Raw genomic sequence first — 17455 nt, 5'->3', positions numbered from 1 at the left:
CAGGACACCGGATAAGACAGGAGAATAACACCAGATATAACAGACTGACCCTAGCCCCCCGGCACATAGAATATTGCAGCATAGATACTGGAGGTTGAGACAGGGGAGGTCGGGAGACACTGTGGCCCCGTCCAACGATACACTCGGACAGGGCCAACCAGGCAGGATATAACCCCACCCACTTTGCCAAAGCACAGCCCCCACACCACCAGAGGGATATCAACAGACCACCAACCTACTACCCTGAGACAAGGCTGAGTATAGCCCACGAAGATCTCCTCCACTGCACGAGCCCGAGGGAGCGACAAACCGGACAGGAAGATTACGTCAGTGACTCAACCTACGTAGGAACGGCATGGAAAGCACCAGTAAGCCAGTGACTCAGCCCCCGTAATAGGGTCAGAGGCAGAGAATCCCAGTGGAGAGAGGGGAACCGGCCAGGCAGAGACAGCAAGGGAAGTTTGTCGCTCCAGTGCCTTTCCGTTCACCTTCGGACCCCTGGGCCAGACTACACTCAATCATAGGACCTACTGAAGAGATGAGTCTTCAGTAAAGACTTAAAGGTCGAGACCGAGTCTGCGTCTCTCACATGGATAGGCAGACCATTCCATAGAAATTGAGCTCTATAGGAGAAAGCCCTGCCTCCAGCTGTTTGCTTAGAAATTCTAGGGACAATAAGGAGGCCTGCGTCTTGTGACCGTAGCGTACGTGTAGGTATGTACGGCAGGACCAAATCGGAGAGATAGGTAGGAGCAAGCCCATGTAATGCTTTGTAGGTTAGCAGTAAAACCTTGAAATCAGCCCTAGCCTTAACAGGAAGCCAGCACTGGAGTAATATGATCACATATTTTGGTTCTAGTCAAGATTCTAGCAGCCGTGTTTAGCACTAACTGAAGTTTATTTAGTGCTTTATCAGGGTAGCCGGAGAGTAGAGCATTGCAGTAGTCTAATCTAGAAGTGACAAAAGCATGGATTAGCTTTTCTGCATCATTTTTTTGACAAAAAGTTTCTGATTTTTGAAATGTTACGAAGATGGAAAAAAGCTGTCCTTGAAATATTCTTGATATGTTCGTCAAAAGAAAGATCATGGTCCTTCACAGTTTCTTTTTGAGACGACTGTACAACCATCAAGATTCATTGTCGGATCCAACAGATTATCTCTTTGTTTCTTGGGACCTAGAACTAGCATCTCTATTTTGTCCGAGTTTAAAAGTAAAACATTTGCCGCCATCTACTTCCTTATGTCTGAAACACAGGCTTCCAGGGTAGGCAGTTTTGGGGCTTCACCATGTTTCATCGAAATGTAGAGCTGTGTGTCGTCCGCATAGCAATGAAAGTTAACATTGTGTTTCCGAATGACATCACCAAGAGGTAAAATATATAGTGAAAACAATAGTGGTCCTAAAACGGAACCTTGAGGAACACCGAAACGTACAATTGATTTGTCAGAGGACAAACCATCCACAGAGACGAACTGATATCTTTCCGACAGATAAGATCTAAACCAGGCAAGAACTTGTCCGTGTAGACCCAATTAAGGTTTTCAATCTCTCCAAAAGAATGTGGTGATCGATGGTGTCAAAAGCAGCACTAAGGTCTAGGAGCACGAGGACAGATGCAGAGCCTTGGTCTGACGCCATTAAAAGGTAATTTACCACCTTCACGAGTGCGGTCTCAGTGCTATGATGGGGTCTAAAACCAGACTGTAGCATTTCCTATATATTTTTTGTCTTCAGGAAGGCAGTGAGTTGCTGCACAACAGCTTTTTCTAAAAATGTTGAGAGGAAAGGGAGATTCGATATAGGCCGATAGTTTTTTACATTTTCTGGGTCAAGGATTGGCTTTTTCAAGAGAGGCTTTATTACTGCCACTTTTAGTGAGTTTGGTTCACATCCGGTGGATAGGGAGCCATTTATTATGTTCAATATAGGAGGGCCAAGTACAGGAAGTAGCTCTTTCAGTAGTTTAGTTGGAATAGGGTCCAGTATGCAGCTTGAAGGTTTAGAGACCATTACTATTTTCATGAATGTTTCAAGAGATAAAGGATTAAAAAACTTGAGTGTCTCCATTGATCCTAGTTCCTGGCAGTTCTGTGCAGACTCAGGACAGCTGAGCTTTGGAGAAATACGCAGATTCAAAGAGGAGTCCTTAATTTGCTTTCTAATGATCATGATCTTTTCGTCGAAGAAGTTAATCAATTCATCACTGCTGAAGTGAAAGGCATCCTCTCTTGGGGAATGCTGCTTTTTAGTTAGCTTTGCGACAGTATGAAATAGAAATGTTGGATTGTTCTTATTCTCCTCAATTAGGTTGGAAAAATAGGGTGATCGAGCAGCAGTGAGGGCTCTTCGATATTGCTCTGTACTTTCTTTCCACGCTAGTAGGAAGACTTCCATTTTGGTGGAGCGCCATTTCCGTTCCAATTTTCTGGAGGCTTGCTTCAGGGCTCTGGTATTTTCTGTATACCAGGGAGCTAGTTTCTTGTGACAAATGTGTTTTGTTTTTAGGGGTGCGACTGCATCTAGGGTATTACGCAAGGTTAAATTTAGATCCTCAGTTAGGTTGTTAATAGATTTTTGTACTCCGACGGCCTCTAGGAATCTTTGGGTTGTCCGAGAATTTATAGCACGGCTTTTGATGGTCCTTGGTTGGGGTCTGAGCAGATTATTTGTTGCGATTGCAAACGTAATAAGATGGTGGTCCGATAGTCCAGGGTTATGAGGAAAAACATTTAGATCCACAATATTTATTCCACGGGACAAAACTAGATCCAGGGTATGACCGTGGCAATGAGTAGGTCCGGAGACCTGTTGGACAAAACCCACTGAGTCGATGATGGCTCCGAAAGCCTTTTGGAGTGGGTCTGTGGACTTTTCCATGTGAATATTAAAGTCACCAAAAATGTGAATAGTATCTGCCATGACTACAAGGTCCGATAGGAATTCAGGGAACTCAGTGAGGAACTCTGTATACGGCCCAGGAGGCCTGTAAACAGTAGCTATAAAAAGTGATTGAGTAGGCTGCATAGATTTCATGACTAGAAGCTCAAAATACTAAAACGCAGTCATTTTTGGGGGGGTAAATTGACATTTGCTATCGTAAATGTTAGCAACACCTCCGCCTTTGAGGGATGAGCGGGGGATATGGTCACTAGTGTAACAAGGAGGAGAGGCCTCATTTAACACAGTCAATTCATCAGGCTTAAGCCATGTTTCAGTCAGGCCAATCACATCAAGATTATGATCAGTGATTAGTTCATTGACCACAACTGCCTTGGAAGTGAGGGATCTAACATTAAGTAGCCCTATTTTGAGATGTGAGATATCACAATCTCTTTCAATAATGACAGGAATGGAGGAGGTCTTTATTCCAGTGAGATTGCTAAGGCAAACACCGCCATGTTTAGTTTTGCTCAACCTAGATCGAGGCACAGACACGGTCTCAATGGGGATAGCTGAGCTGACTACACTGACTGTGCTAGTGGCAGACACCACTAAGCTGGCAGGCTGGCTATAAGCCTGCTACCTGGCCTGCACCCTGTCTCATTGTGGAGCTAGAGGAGTTAGAGCCCTCTTCATCAGCCTCTCCCTCTCCTTCATCCTCTCCCTCTCCTTCATCCTCTCCCTCTCCTTCATCCTCTCCCTCCCCTTCATCCTCTCCATCTCCTTCAGCCTCTCCTTCAGCCTCTCCCTCTCCTTCATCCTCTCCCTCTCCTTCAGCCTCTCTCTCTCCTTCAGCCTCTCTCTCTCCTTCATCCTCTCCCTTTCCTTCATCCTCTCCCTCTCCTTCAGCCCCCCCTTCATCCTCTCCCTCTCTTTCAGCCTCTCCTTCATCCTCTCCCTCCCCTTCATCCTCTCCCTCTCCTTCAGCCTCTCCTTCAGCCTCTCCCTTCTCCTTCATCCTCTCCCTCTCCTTCAGCCTCTCTCTCTCCTTCATCCTCTCCCTCTCCTTCATCCTCTCCCTCTCCTTCATCCTCTCCCTCCCCTTCATCCTCTCCCTCTCCTTCAGCCTCGTCTTCATCATCTCCCTCCCCTTCATCATCTCCCTCTCCTTCAGCCTCTCCTTCAGCCTCTCCCTCTCCTTCAGCCTCTCCTTCAGTCTCTCCCTCTCCTTCATCCTCTCCCTCTCCTTCAGCCTCTCCTTCAACCTCTACTTCATCCTCTCCCTCTCCTTCATCCTCTCCTTCGCCTTTATCCTCTCCCTCTCTTTCATCCTCTCCCCCTCCTTCAGCCTCTCCCTCTCCTTCATCCTCTCCCTCTCCTTCAGCCTCTCCTTCAGCCTCTCCCTCTCCTTCAGCCTCTCCTTCAGTCTCTCCCTCTCCTTCATCCTCTCCCTCTCCTTCAGCCTCTCCTTCTCCTTTATCCTCTCCCTCTCCTTCATCCTCTCCCTCTCCTTCATCCTCTCCCTCTCCTTCAGCCTCTCCTTCAGCCTCTCCCTCTCCTTCAGCCTCTCCTTCAGTCTCTCCCTCTCCTTCAGCCTCTCCTTCTCCTTTATCCTTTCCCTCTCCTTCATCCTCTCCTTCTCCTTCAGCCTCTCCTTCAGCCTCTCCCTCTCCTTCATCCTCTCCCTCTCATTCAGCCTCTCCCTCTCCTTAGCCTCTCCTTCTCCTTCAGCCTCTCCCACTCCTTCTCCCTCTCCTTCAGCATCTTTCTTTCCTTCACCCTCTCCTGTCTTTCAATTCAATTCAATAAATTCAAGTCAGTTATCTTGTTGACTAGTAGTAATGCTCTCTCAGTCTCTCTCTCTCTCTCTCTCTCTCTCTCTCTCTCTCTCTCTCTCTCTCTCTCTCTCTCTCTCTCTCTCTCTCTCTCCCTCCCTCCAGGTGTGGCTGTGTGAGTTCTGCGGTCTCCAGAACACCCTGTCTACCTCAGGCCCCGGGGCTGGTTCCAAGGTGGGCCTCAGGGTTAGAGGGGCTCCTCGAGGGAGAGATGTGATCTACCTCCCCCTTCAGACTGACCAGGACTACGAGAACCTAGAAGATGTCATGGTGGTCTTCTGTGTTGATATATCTGGGAGCATGAGTGTCACCTCTGAGGTGTGTAGTCTGTCTGTCTGTCTGTCTTTCTGTCTACAAGCTATGGCTATACCTCAATCTGTCTGTCTGTCTGTCTGTCTGTCTGTCCGTCCGTCTACAAGCTATGGCTGTACCTCAATCTGTCTGTCTGTCTGTCTGTCTGTCTGTCTGTCTGTCTGTCTGTCTGTCTGTCTGTCTGTCTGTCTGTCCGTCCGTCCGTCTACAAGCTATGGCTGTACCTCAATCTGTCTGTCTGTCTGTCTGTCTGTCTGTCTGTCTGTCTACAAACTATGGCTGTACCTCAATCTGTCTGCCTGTCTGTCTGTCCGTCCGTCTACAAACTATGGCTGTACCTTTGTCTGTCTGTCTCTGTCTGTCTGTCTGTCTACAAGCTATGGCTGTACCTTAATCTGTCTGTCTGTCTGTCTGTCTGTCTGTCTGTCCGTTCGTTTACAACCTATGGCTATACCTCAGTCTGTCTGTCTGTCTCCGAACTCTATCCCACTGCATATATATTTTCTTCCCAGGTCTCCCCAGGGAATGCTATGAGGTCACCAACCTATGTCTCCCGACAACAGGTACTTATGTTTGTTCCAGTGTTCTGTATGTATATATTATATTATTATATATACAGTGGAGGGAAAAAGGTATTTGATTTTGTACATTTGCCCACTGACAAAGAAATGATCAGTCTATAATTTTAATGGTAGGTTTATTTGAACAATGAGAGACAGAATAACAACAAAAAAATCCAGAAAATATTATATATATATATTTATATATTTTATATATTATATTTTATATGGATACGAGGGGTCTGCTAAAGGAGCTGGGACTAAAAATAAAAAAATAAACAAGATAACTAATGTAAAACATACTGTGTCCGTAAAATGTACACAGGTTCAGAACTTTTGTGAAAACATCACAGCACAGTTGAAAAATATATGACAAATAGAAATCACAGAGTAGCTGAAGGCTGGGACTAAAAAAGGTAACTAATGTAAAATATACTGTGTCCGTAAAATCTATATAGGATGCATAAACTGGATGTGTTGTTGTCCATTCGTTTACTCCAATTAGGGGAGGGGTTAGGGGAAAATAATAATAAATCAAATATAAAATATATATATATACAGTATATACAGTATATATATATATATATATATATATATATATACAGTGGTGTGAAAAAGTGTTTGCCCCCTTCCTGATTTCTTATTTGTTTGCATGTTTGTCACACTTAAATGTTTCAGATCATCAAACAAATTTAAGTATTAGTCAAAGATAACACAAGTAAACACTAAATGCAGTTTTGAAATGAAGGTTGTTATTATTAAGGGAAAACAAAAATCCAAACCCACATGGCCCTGTGTGAAGAAGTGATTGCCCCCTACAACCTAATAACTGGTTGGGCCACCCTTAGCAGCAACAACTGCAATCAAGCGTTTGCGATAACTTGCAATGAGTCTTTTACAGCGCTGTGGAGGAATTTTGGCCTGTTGGTATGATGTTCTTTTTCTGAAATGCGGTGTTACTTTTACGCCAGATGTAATGGGACACACACCTTCCAAAAAGTTCAACTTTTGTCTCGTCAGTCCACAGAGTATTTTCCCAAAGGTCTTGGGGATCATCAAGATGTTTTCTGGCAAAAATGAGACGAGCCTTAATGTTATTTTTGCTCAGCAGTGGTTTTCGTCTTGGAACTCTGCCATGCAGGCCATTTTTGCCCAGTCTCTTTCTTATTGTGGAGTCATGAACACTGATCTTAACTGAGGCAAGTGAGGCCAGCAGCTCTTTGGATGTTGTTGTGGGGTCTTTTGTGACCTCTTGGATGAGTCGTCGCTGCGCTCTTGGGGTAATTTTGGTCGGCCGGCCACTCCTGGGAAGGTTCACCACTGTTCCATGTTTTCGCCATTTGTGGATAATGGCTCTCACTGTGGTTCGCTGGACACTAACAGCTTACAGACGGTAGGCAATTAAGGTCACAGTTATGAAAACCTAGGACACTAAAGAGGCCTTTCTACTGACTCTGAAAAACACCAAAAGAAAGATGCCCAAGGTCCCTGCTCATCTGCGTGAACGTGCCTTAGGCATGCTGCAAGGAGGCATGAGGACTGCAGATGTGGCCAGGGCAATAAATTGCAATGTCCGTACTGTGAGACGCCTAAGACAGCGCTACAGGGAGACAGGAAGGACAGCTGATCATCCTCGCAGTGGCAGACCATGTGTAACAACACCTGCACAGGATCGGTACATCCGAACATCACACCTGCGGGACAGGTACAGGATGGCAACAACAATTGCCCGAGTTACATCAGGAATGCACAATCCCTCCATCAGTGTTCAGACTGTCTGCAATAGGCTGAGAGAGGCTGGACTAAGGGCTTGTAGGCCTGTTGTAAGGCAGGTCCTCACCAGACATCACCGGCAACAACGTCGCCTATGGGCACAAACCCACAGTCACTAGACCAGACAGGACTGGCAAAAAGTGCTCTTCACTGACGAGTCGCAGTTTTGTCTCACCAGGGGTGATGGTCGGATTCGCGTTTATCGTCGAAGGAATGAGCGTTACACCTGAGCCTGTACTCTGGAGCGGGATCGATTTGGAGGTGGAGGGTCCGTCATGGTCTGGGGCGGTGTGTCACAGCATCATCGGACTGAGCTTGTTGTCACTGCAGGCAATCTCAACGCTGTGCGTTACAGGGAAGACATCCTCCTCCCTCATGTGGCACCCTTCCTGCAAGCTCATCCTGACATGACCCTCCAGCATGACAATGCCACCAGCCATACTGCTCGTTCTGTGTGTGATTTCCTGCAAGACAGGAATGTCAGTGTTCTGCCATGGCCAGCGAAGAGCCAGGATCTCAATCCCATTGAGCACGTCTGGGACCTGTAGGTTCAGAGGGTGAGGGCTAGGGCCATTCCCCACAGAAATGTCTGGGAACTTGCAGGTGCCTTGGTGGAAGAGTGGGGTAACATCTCACAGCAAGAACTGGCAAATCTGGTGCAGTCCATGAGGAGGAGATGCACTGCAGTACTTAATGCAGCTGGTGGCCACACCAGATACTGACTGTTACTTTTGATTTTGACCCCCCCTTTGTTCAGGGACACATTATTCAATGTCTGTTAGTTACATGTCTGTGGAACTTGTTCAGTTTATGTCTCAGTTGTTGAATCTTGTTATGTTCATACAAATATTTACACATTGCTGAAAATAAATGCAGTTGACAGTGAGAGGATGTTTATTTCAGAAAAGATATATGGGGGATTGGAAATTATTCAGACAATTACATTGAGCCACAATCTATTTGCAATATTAAAGCTGATCCACCTCCAAACAAAAAAGGACTAGTCTCTTTCAGATGGAATGCAGAGTCTAGAAACGTGAAATGCGAGAAGGATTCTATTAAAAGGAATGATCTGTCAACGCTCTTCTCTCTCTCTCTCTGTAGAGTATTCAGGATGCCCTCCAGAGGGCGCTGTCCTCTCTACTTCAGACTTCACCTCACCGTCGAGTCGCCATGGTTACCTTCAATGACGAGGTAATGATTGATTTATTGATTTTTTTTAAAAAAAAATTTAAATAGAGCGAGTAGAGGTTTTGGAGGGAGGGAGGGAGGGAGGGAGGCTGAGGGGTATAGTGAGAGGGAGGGAGGGAGCGAGGGAGGGAGGGAGGGAGCGAGGGAGCGAGGGAGGGAGGGAGGGAAACAGGTCCTGCTGTGACACAAATCATATTTCTTTTAATGTATTTTCACTCAGCAGAAATCAGCAAACTCTCACCTCTTGTTGTCAACACAGAGAGACGAAGAAGCTAAGGACTTTATAGTTTTAAGATTATGACACATCTCTCTTCCTTTTTGATGTTCCAGACACAAGTTATAAGAGCCACCACATACCAATGCTGGCAATAAGACCGCACTCAATGAGCTGTACAAGCAAACAGGAAAACGCTCATCCAGAGGCAGCGCTCCTAGTGGCCGGGGACTTTAATGCAGGGAAACTTAAATCCGTTTTACCTCATTTCTACCAGCATGTTAAATGTGCAACCAGAGGAAAAAAACTCTAGACCACCTTTACTCCACACACAGAGACGCATAAAAAGCTCTTCCTCGCCCTCCAATTGGCAAATCTGACCATAACTCTATCCCCCTTGATTCCTGCTTACAAGCAAAAACGAAAGCATGAAGCACCAGTGACTCGGTCAATAAAGAAGTGGTCAGATGACACAAATGCTAAGCTACAGGACTGTTTTGAATATGTTCCAGGATTCTTCCGATGGCATTGAGGAGTACACCACATCAGTAACTGGCTTCATCAAAATGTGCATTGATGACATCATCCCCACAGTGACCGTATGTACCCCAACCAGAAGCCATGGATTACAGGCAACATCCGCACTGAGCTAAAGGATAGGGTGGCCACTTTCAAGGAGCGGGATTCTAACCCGGACGCTTATAAGAAATCCCGCTATCCCCTCCGACGAACCATCAAACAGGCAAAGCGTCAATACAGGACTAAGATTGAATTGTACTACACCGGCTCCGACGCTCATTCGATGTGGCAGGGCTTGCAAACTATTACAGACTACAAAGGGAAGCACAGCCGCGAGCTGCCCAGTGACACGAGCCTACCAGACGAGCTAAATTACTTCTATGCTCGCTTCGAGGCAAGCAACACTGAAGCATGCATGAGAGCATCAGCTGTTCCGGACGACTGTGTGATCACGCTCTCCGTAGCCGATGTGAGTAAGACCTTTAAACAGGTCAACATTCACAAGTCCGCAGGGCCAGACGGATTACCAGGACCTGTACTCCGAGCATGCAGTGACCAACTGGCAAGTGTCTTCACTGACATTTTCAACCTGTCCCTGTCTGAGTCTGTAATACCAACATGTTTCAAGCAGAACACCATAGTCCCCGTGCCCAAGGACTCTAAGATAACCTGCCTAAATGACTACCGACCCGTAGCACTGACGTCTGTAGCCATGAAGTGCTTTGAAAGACTGGTCATGGCTCACATCAACACCATCATCCCGGAAACCCTAGACCCACTCCAATTTGCATACCGCCCCAACAGATCCACAGATGATGCAATCTCTATTGCACTCCACACTGCCCTTTCCCACCTGGACAAAAATAATAATAATATGCCATTTAGCAGACGCTTTTATCCAAAGCTACTTACAGTCATGCGTGCATACATTTTTGTGTATGGGTGGTCCCGGGGATCGAACCCACTACCTTGGCGTTACAAGCGCCGTGCTCTACCAGCTGAGCTACAGAGGACCACAAGGAACACCTACGTGAGAATGCTATTAATTGATTACAGCTCAGTGTTCAACACCATAGTGCCCTCAAAGCTCATCACTAAGCTAAGGACCCTGGGACTAAACACCTCCCTCTGCAACTGGATCCTGGACTTCCTGACAGGCCTCCCCCAGGTGGTAAGGATAGGTAACAACACATCTGCCACGCTGATCCTCAACACGGGGGCCCCTCAGGGGTGCGTGCTCAGTCCCCTCTTGTACTCCCTGTTCACCCATGACTGCATGGCCAGGCACGACTCCAACACCATCATTAAGTTTGCCAATGACACAACAGTGGTAGGCCTGATCACCGACAACGATGAGACAGCCTATAGGGAGGAGGTCAGAGACCTGGCCGTGTGGTGCCAGGATAACAACCTCTCCCGCAACGTGATCAAGACAAAGGAGATGATTGTGGACTACAGGAAAATAAGAGGACCGAGGACCATTCTCATTGACGGGGCTGTAGTGGAGCAGGTTGAGAGCTTCAAGTTCCTTGGTGTCCACATCACCAACAAACTAACATGGTCCAAGCACACCAAGACAGTCGTGAAGAGGGCACGACAAAGCCTATTCCTCCTCAGGAGACTGAAAAGATTTGGCATGGGTCCTCAGATCCTCAAAAAGTTATACAGCTGCACCATTGAGAGCATCCTGACTGGTTGCATCACTGCCTGGTATGGCAACTGCTCGGCACTACAGAGGGTAGTGCGTACGGCCCAGTACATCACTGGGGCCAAGCTTCCTGCCATCCAGGACCTTCCTGCAATCCAGGACCCACCCCCTCTTTTACACTGCTTCTACTCTCTGTTTATTATCTATGCATAGTCACTTTAACTCTACCTACATGTACATATTACCTCAATTACCTTGACTAACCTGTGCCCCCGCACATTGACTCTGTACCGGTACCCCCTGTATATAGCCTCACTACTGTTATTTTACTGCTGCTCTTTAATTATTTTGTATTTTATACTTATCTATTTTTTACTTAACACTTATTTTTCTTAAAACTGCATTGTTGGTTAAGGGCTAACAAGTAAGCATTTCACTGTAAGGTCTACACCTGCTGTATTCGGCGCATGTGACAAATACACTTACATTTGATTTGATTTGATTTCTGTATAGACAGGATTATTTACATAATTTGGCCAATTTTATTGACTTTTGGGGAAGCTTAGGTTCCCCTAGCGTATGTGTGTACCTACTAACCTGCCTACCTGTGTCCCTACTAACCTGCCTACCTGTGTCCCTACTAACCTGCCTACCTGTGTCCCTACTAACCTGTATCCCTACTAACCTGTGTCCCTACTAACCTGTGTCCCTACTAACCTGTGTACCTACTAACCTGCCTACCTGTGTCCCTACTAACCTGTGTCCCTAATAACCTGCCTACCTATGTCCCTACTAACCTGTGTACCTACTAACCTGTGTACCTACTAACCTGCCTACCTGTGTCCCTACTAACCTGCCTACCTGTGTCCCTACTAACCTGCCTACCTGTGTACCTACTAACCTGTGTACCTACTAACCTGCCTACCTGTGTACCTACTAACCTGCCTACCTGTGTCCCTACTAACCTGTATCCCTACTAACCTGTGTACCTACTAACCTGTGTACCTACTAACCTGCCTACCTGTGTCCCTACTAACCTGCCTAACTGTGTCCCTACTAACCTGTATCCCTACTAACCTGTGTCCCTACTAACATGCCTACCTGTGTCCCTACTAACCTGCCTACCTGTGTCCCTACTAACCTGTGTACCTACTAACCTGCCTATCTGTGTCCCTACTAACCTGCCTACCTGTGTCCCTACTAACCTGCCTACCTGTGTCCCTACTAACCTGTGTCCCTAATAACCTGTGTACCTACTAACCTGCCTACCTGTGTCCCTACTAACCTGCCTACCTGTGTCCCTACTAACCTGTATCCCTACTAACCTGTGTACCTACTAACCTGTGTACCTACTAACCTGCCTACCTGTGTCCCTACTAACCTGCCTACCTGTGTCCCTACTAACCTGTATCCCTACTAACCTGTGTACCTACTAACCTGTGTACCTACTAACCTGCCTACCTGTGTCCCTACTAACCTGCCTACCTGTGTCCCTACTAACCTGTGTACCTGGGTCCCTATTAACCTGTGTCCCTACTAACCTGCCTACCTGTGTCCCTACTAACCTGTGTACCTGTGTCCCTACTAACCTGTGTACCTACTAACCTGCCTACCTGTGTCCCTACTAACCTGTGTACCTGTGTCCCTACTAACCTGCCTACCTGTGTCCCTACTAACCTGTGTCCCTACTAACCTGCCTACCTGTGTCCCTACTAACCTGCCTACCTGTGTCCCTACTAACCTGTGTACCTACTAACCTGCCTACCTGTGTCCCTATTAACCTGTGTCCCTACTAACCTGCCTACCTGTGTCCCTACTAACCTGTGTCCCTACTAACCTGCCTACCTGTGTACCTACTAACCTGTGTACCTGTGTCCCTACTAACCTGCCTACCTGTGTCCCTACTAACCTGTGTCCCTACTAACCTGTGTACCTGTGTCCCTACTAACCTGCCTACCTGTGTCCCTACTAACCTGCCTACCTGTGTCCTTACTAACCTGCCTACCTGTGTCCCTACTAACCTGTGTACCTGCGTCCCTACTAACCTGCCTACCTGTGTCCCTACTAACCTGTGTCCCTACTAACCTGCCTACCTGTGTCACTACTAACCTGCCTACCTGTATCCCTAATAACCTGCCTACCTGTGTCCCTACTAACCTGTGTACCTGTGTCCCTACTAACCTGTGTCCCTACTAACCTGTGTCCCTACTAACCTGCCTACCTGTGTCCCTACTAACCTGTCTACCTGTGTCCCTACTAACCTGCCTACCTGTGTCCCTACTAACCTGTGTCCCTACTAACCTGCCTACCTGTGTCCCTACTAACCTGTGTACCTGTGTCCCTACTAACCTGTGTCCCTACTAACCTGCCTACCTGTGTCCCTACTAACCTGTGTACCTGTGTCCCTACTAACCTGTGTCCCTACTAACCTGCCTACCTGTGTCCCTACTAACCTGCCTACCTGTGTCCCTACTAACCTGTGTACCTACTAACCTGTGTACCTGTGTCCCTACTAACCTGCCTACCTGTGTCCCTACTAACCTGCCTACCTGGGTCCCTACTAACCTGCCTACCTGTGTCCCTACTAACCTGCCTACCTGTGTCCCTACTAACCTGTGTACATACTAACCTGTGTCCCTACTAACCTGCCTACCTGTGTCCCTACTAACCTGCCTACCTGTGTCCCTACTAACCTGTGTCCCTACTAACCTGCCTACCTGTGTCCCTACTAACCTGTGTACCTACTAACCTGCCTACCTGTGTCCCTACTAACCTGCCTACCTGTGTCCCTACTAACCTGTGTACCTACTAACCTGCCTACCTGTGTCCCTACTAACCTGTGTACCTACTAACCTGCCTACCTGTGTACCTACTAACCTGTGTACCTGTTGCATCTTTTCTTGATTGTTATGATAATTCTTCCTCCCTCTCTCTCTCTCCCGTCCCTCCCCTCCCTCCCTCTCTCCCTCTCTCTCTCTAGGTAGTAGTGTATGGTGATGGTTCAGGTGTACCAGTCTCTCTGAGGGACTGGGCTCTAGTTGATTATGACTACTTGAGACAACAGGGTCAACAGTACAACACTCCACACTGTATAGCAGAGAGCTACCAACACCTCTCACTGAGAGTCAAAGAGTGAGTCTGTCTGGCTGTCTGTCTGGCTGGCTGGCTGGCTGGCTGGCTGGCTGGCTGTCTGGCTGGCTGTCTGTCTGGCTGGCTGGCTGGCTGGCTGGCTGGCTGGTTCGCTGTCCGTCCATCCACATTGGTTTCTCTGGCTGGCTGTTTGTTCGTCTGTCTGTCTGGCTGGTTGACTGCCTGCCTGTCTGTCCATCTGTATGTCTTATTAAAACGATATCTCTCTCTCCCCTTTCTAACTCTCTCTCTCTCCCCTGTCTCTTTCTCTCCCCTCTCCCTCCTCCCTCCATCTCTCCAGGTTGCGAGAACACGGGGCTACAGCGTTGGGTCCTGCAGCCTTGGTCTCCGTTGCCATGGCGTCTCGATTCGTGGGGTCAAAGGTCAGTCAAAGCTGGGCGTTCCATCCAACAGCAGTGCACTTCCTGTATCACAGCCAATCAGATGCCTCGTTGAAATTCTGACAGCCTATCAGACACCATGTCTCATTTCTCTCTGTTTATGTCAAATCCTATGTCATTGTTATGACCAGTTATAACCGCTCAGTGTTCTGTGTTCTGTGATTGGTTGACCTCTAGGTGATCTTGTGTACAGACGGGCGAGCTAACATCGGATTGGGTGAGATGGAGGAGAGCCCCGCCCCTTTCTCCTCCCCCCAGTCACCTTACTTCTACAGACAGCTAGCCAACGAGGCAGCTAACAGCGGGTTAGTGTACCCCCTAACTAGCCCAGGAGGTAGCTAACAGAGGGTTAGTACCCCATAACTAGCCCAGGAGGTAGCTAACAGAGGGTTAGTACCCCCTAACTAGCCCAGGAGGTAGCTAACAGAGGGTTAGTACCCCCTAACTAGCCCAGGAGGCAGCTAACAGAGGGTTAGGACCCCCTAACTAGCCCAGGAGGTAGCTAACAGAGGGTTAGTACCCCCTAACTAGCCCAGGAGGTAGCTAACAGAGGGTTAGTACCCCTAACTAGCCCAGGAGGTAGCTAACAGAGGGTTAGTACCCCCTAACTAGCCCAGGAGGCAGCTAACAGAGGGTTAGTACCCCTAACTAGCCCAGGAGGTAGCTAACAGAGGGTTAGTACCCCCTAACTAGCCCAGGTGGTAGCTAACAGAGGGTTAGTACCCCCTAACTAGCCCAGGAGGCAGCTAACAGAGGGTTAGTACCCCTAACTAGCCCAGGAGGTAGCTAACAGAGGGTTAGTACCCCCTAACTAGCCCAGGAGGTAGCTAACAGAGGGTTAGTACCCCTAACTAGCCCAGGTGGTAGCTAACAGAGGGTTAGTACCCCCTAACTAGCCCAGGAGGCAGCTAACAGAGGGTTAGTACCCCCTAACTAGCCCAGGAGGCAGCTAACAGAGGGTTAGTACCCCCTAACTAGCCCAGGAGGCAGCTAACAGAGGGTTAGTACCCCTAACTAGCCCAGGTGGTAGCTAACAGAGGGTTAGTACCCCCTAACTAGCCCAGGAGGCAGCTAACAGAGGGTTAGTACCCCCTAACTAGCCCAGGAGGTAGCTAACAGAGGGTTAGTGTACCCCATAACTAGCCCAGGTGGTAGCTAACAGAGGGTTAGTACCCCCTAACTAGCCCAGGAGGTGGCTAACAGAGGGTTAGTACCCCCTAACTAGCCCAGGAGGTAGCTAACAGAGGGTTAGTACCCCCATAACTAGCCCAGGAGGTAGCTAACAGAGGGTTAGTACCCCCTAACTAGCCCAGGAGGTAGCTAACAGAGGGTTAGTACCCCCTAACTAGCCCAGGAGGTAGCTAACAGAGGGTTAGTACCCCCTAACTAGCCCAGGAGGTAGCTAACAGAGGGTTAGTACCCCCTAACTAGCCCAGGAGGTAGCTAACAGAGGGTTAGTACCCCCTAACTAGCCCAGGAGGCAGCTAACAGAGGGTTAGTGTACCCCCTAACTAGCCCAGGAGGTAGCTAACAGAGGGTTAGTACCCCCTAACTAGCCCAGGAGGCAGCTAACAGAGGGTTAGTACCCCCTAACTAGCCCAGGAGGTAGCTAACAGAGGGTTAGTACCCCCTAACTAGCCCAGGAGGCAGCTAACAGAGGGTTAGTACCCCATAACTAGCCCAGGAGGTAGCTAACAGAGGGTTAGTACCCCCTAACTAGCCCAGGAGGCAGCTAACAGAGGGTTAGTACCCCCTAACTAGCCCAGGAGGTAGCTAACAGAGGGTTAGTACCCCCTAACTAGCCCAGGAGGTAGCTAACAGAGGGTTAGTACCCCCTAACTAGCCCAGGTGGTAGCTAACAGAGGGTTAGTGTACCCCCAAAAACCTCAATGCACCCCCAAACATCCATGCCAAATAGCTTATCACAAAACTCCTCAAAACCTTTAAGAAATGGTGGTTGACGGTGTATTCTTTCACTCTGCAGGGTGATGATTGATCTGTCATGTATTTTCTGTTTCTGCAGCGTGATAGTTTCAGTGATGACCTTTGAGGGAACAGACTGCAGGTTGGCTGAGGTGGGGCTTCTGGCTGACCAGACTGGAGGAAGGGTGAGAGACACACACCTGAACCCAGTCTTCTCCATTAACACACACCTGAACCCAGTCTTCTCCATTAACACACACCTGAACCCAGTCTTCTCCATTAACACACACCTGAACCCAGTCTTCTCCATTAACACACACCTGAACCCAGTCTTCTCCATTAACACACACCTGAACCCAGTCTTCTCCATTAACACACACCTGAACCCAGTCTTCTCCATTAACACACACCTGAACCCAGTCTTCTCCATTAACACACACCTGAACCCAGTCTTCTCCATTAACACACACCTGAACCCAGTCTTCTCCATTAACACACACCTGAACCCAGTCTTATCCATTAACACACACCTGAACCCATTATTCTCCATTAACACACACCTGAACCCAGTCTTCTCCATTAACACACACCTGAACCCATTATTCTCCATTAACACACACCTGAACCCAGTCTTCTCCATTAACACACACCTGAACCCAGTCTTCTCCATTAACACACACCTGAACCCAGTCTTCTCCATTAACACACACCTGAACCCAGTCTTCTCCATTTACACACACCTGAACCCAGTCTTCTCCATTAACACACACCTGAACCCAGTCTTCTCCATTAACACACACCTGAACCCAGTCTTCTCCATTAACACACACCTGAACCCAGTCTTCTCCATTAACACACACCTGAACCCAGTCTTCTCCATTGACACACACCTGAACCCAGTCTTCTCCATTGACACACACCTGAACCCAGTCTTCTTAATTAACACACACCTGAACCCAGTCTTCTCCATTAACACACACCTGAACCCATTATTCTCCATTAACACACACCTGAACCCAGTCTTCTCCATTAACACACACCTGAACCCATTATTCTCCATTAACACAC

General features: G+C 47.9%; 1 protein-coding gene across 1 annotated transcript in view; it reads left to right on the top strand.

The window, feature by feature from the left end:
* Positions 1-4822: 4822 nt before the first annotated feature.
* The window catches only part of LOC311120184 (circularly permutated Ras protein 1-like), a gene marked incomplete at its 5' end in the record, with an annotated part of 20902 nt that continues 8269 nt past the window's right edge, over positions 4823-17455 (top strand). The window contains 7 exons of the mRNA XM_084194800.1: positions 4823-5035; positions 5542-5592; positions 8467-8556; positions 13915-14066; positions 14365-14446; positions 14642-14769; positions 16488-16572. Of these exons, the coding sequence (XP_084050926.1) occupies positions 4823-5035; positions 5542-5592; positions 8467-8556; positions 13915-14066; positions 14365-14446; positions 14642-14769; positions 16488-16572 (801 nt within the window). The remainder of the gene's footprint in view (positions 5036-5541; positions 5593-8466; positions 8557-13914; positions 14067-14364; positions 14447-14641; positions 14770-16487; positions 16573-17455) is intronic.

This window comes from Coregonus lavaretus, assembly GCF_964263955.1.
Source record: "Coregonus lavaretus genome assembly, contig: HAP1_SCAFFOLD_3228, whole genome shotgun sequence".
NCBI lineage: Eukaryota > Metazoa > Chordata > Actinopteri > Salmoniformes > Salmonidae > Coregonus > Coregonus lavaretus.
Note: the sequence above shows the minus strand (reverse complement) of the source record. Positions and strands in the feature narration are given on the sequence as shown.